This window comes from Typha angustifolia, chromosome 4, assembly GCF_048772165.1.
Source record: "Typha angustifolia cultivar Huaian chromosome 4, ASM4877216v1, whole genome shotgun sequence".
NCBI lineage: Eukaryota > Viridiplantae > Streptophyta > Magnoliopsida > Poales > Typhaceae > Typha > Typha angustifolia.
Genome location: NC_133242.1, coordinates 6,717,326 through 6,719,751, shown reverse-complemented (window position 1 = coordinate 6,719,751; position 2,426 = coordinate 6,717,326). Strand labels below are relative to the sequence as shown.

Genomic DNA, 2,426 nt, shown 5'->3' with positions numbered 1-2,426 from the left:
TAATAAATATGGAGCGCACCGGGCTCTTAGCTCTATATTTGGAGTTGGAGATGCTCTTACCTATGGGCTACGAGCCTACGAGAATACTTATAATACTAATAATATTAATAATTGGCCTGTGGTATCTGGGCTAGGCTTTAAGTGAGGGTTTAGAGTCGAGCTTGGTTTTCGGGCTAGGCCAGGTTGGGAGAGGCTAGGCCCGATCCCAACCGAATTGGTCTCGGATCGATCTCGGGCCGGGTTATAGCCAGAAATTGTTGGGTGGATTTCGGTATTTTTGGGCTGGATGAGCAGCCCTACCTCTAATAAAGGGTCTCATGAAAAAGTGAGGGTGTTAAAAACAGAATAATTTTACCTTGATAGTTACTACTCAAGTTAGGCGGGATTATCGAACGACGCAATTGGGTTTGGCGCCATGTCTCTCCTCCATACTTCTTTCCTCCTCCAGCCTCTACCTCTCCACCCTCGTTGCAGTGCCACGAAAGACATCCAGTTTCAGTCTTCCTCTCTCATGTCTAACTCCACCCAATCTTCTCTACCAACTCTTTCCGATGGAAAACCTCCTTCGCATTCATCTTTCCATTACAATGCCCTCATTCGATCCCATATCGATTCGCATCTCCCCAACTGTGCTCTCCTCTTATTCCACGATATGCTATTCGGCTACGGTTGTCTTCCCGATAAGTACACGTTCCCTCTCGTTCTCAAAGCGTGCGCTCAGCTGTCGGTGATCGATGAGGGCGAGCAAGTCCATTCGTTGTTCCTGAAATATGATCACCTCTCTAAGGATGATGCTTATGTGACGACTTCTCTCATGCACATGTATGCTCGTTGTGGTCGGATGGATGCTGCAATGAAGTTGTTCGATAGAATGCCGGACAGAAATGTTGTGTCTTGGAACATTTTGCTTGATGGGTTTGTAAAATCTGGTGATGTAGAAACTGCCTGCTGTTTGTTTGTTGAAATGCCTGAGAGAAACATTGTTTCTTGGAACTCGGTGATCGGAGGTCATGTGAGGAACGACATGCCTCATGAGGCTCTTAAGCTCTTTCTTGAGATGATGATTTTGGGTCTGATGCCTGATGAAGCCACGATGGTCAGTGTCGTCTCCGCAGTTTCTGATCTGGGTCTTCTTTGTTTGGGGAGAAGAGCTCATGGGTATGTAATTCGCCGTGGCTTCTCGCTTTCTGGTGCTCTTGGTGTGTTGCTAATCGATTTGTACTCGAGATGTGGGAGCATTGGTGCAGCATACCAGGTTTTCTTAAGCATTCCTGATAAAAATGTGGGTCACTGGACTTCGATGATAGTAGGATTCGCCGCTCACGGCCATGCGGAGGCGTCCCTTAGATTGTTTGCAGAAATGACAAGATTGGGTGTCGAGCCTAATTATGTAACCTTCATTGGCGTGTTAAATGCTTGCAGCCATGGAGGTCTAGTGAACAAAGGTTTCCAGTACTTTAACCTAATGAGAAGATGGGGCATCAGGCCAAGGATCCAGCACTATGGATGCTTGGTAGATCTTCTCGCCCGTGCCGGACTTCTAGATGAAGCAATGGAGCTTGTCAGAAATCTACCTATGGAACCTGGATTTGTAATTTGGAGCACTCTATTAGCTGCCTGCCGAAGCCATGGCAGTGTTGAGATAACAGGGGAAGTGGCGCAGAAGTTGATTGAAGCTGAACCGGATCATGGCAGTTATTATGTCCTACTGTCTAATATGTATGCAAGCATGGGAAGATGGGAGGATTTCACAAGGATGAGGAAAATGGTGGAGGAGCATAAGGCAACGAAATCTGCTGGCTCTAGTTGGATTGAAGTGGATGGTGATGTTCATGCATTTGTTGCAGGAGACGAGTTTCATCCGAGGACTTTGGAGATTCACCTCATGTTAGATGACATGAAGCTTAATTTGAGATGTGCAGGATATGAACCAATGACTAATGCTTGTTTTGAAGATTAGAGACTACATCAAAGATGTTTAAAAAAAAACAATTAGATAGAAATAGCTCTGGCAAGTTCATCTCTTGTTACTTTTGTATATGTATACTACTTTTGATATCATCACTAATCCGGTGCTTGCTGATTAATTGAATTAATAAGCTCCTGTTGACTTCAAAAATAACAAAAATGATTATTCCAGAATATAACTTATTAATCTAGAATAACAACTCTACATTGAAACTGTCATATTTTAGAATATAAATACTATTTATTAAATTAACATCTTATGCTACACACTAATCTAATTATTAATTTATCTTTAATTTGACTACAAATTTCATTTAAGTATCTTATTTTAATTTTCAAGCATCTTATCATAATTCGTTACTTCTTTCTTTCCTCTCTTAAACATGTTATATACATTTTGTCATAATTTATTACTCTTGTGCTCTCTCTCTCCTCATTTGTCATATCTTTTATTCTGC

General features: G+C 42.2%; 1 protein-coding gene across 1 annotated transcript; it reads left to right on the top strand.

Moving 5' to 3' along the window:
• The first annotated feature begins 415 nt into the window (after nt 1-415).
• Nucleotides 416-1,960, top strand: LOC140759167 (pentatricopeptide repeat-containing protein At5g48910-like). Its single transcript, XM_073095653.1, has one exon. The coding sequence runs from the start codon at nt 416-418 to the stop codon at nt 1,958-1,960; it is 1,545 nt and encodes a 514-aa protein (XP_072951754.1).
• Nucleotides 1,961-2,426: the final 466 nt, after the last annotated feature.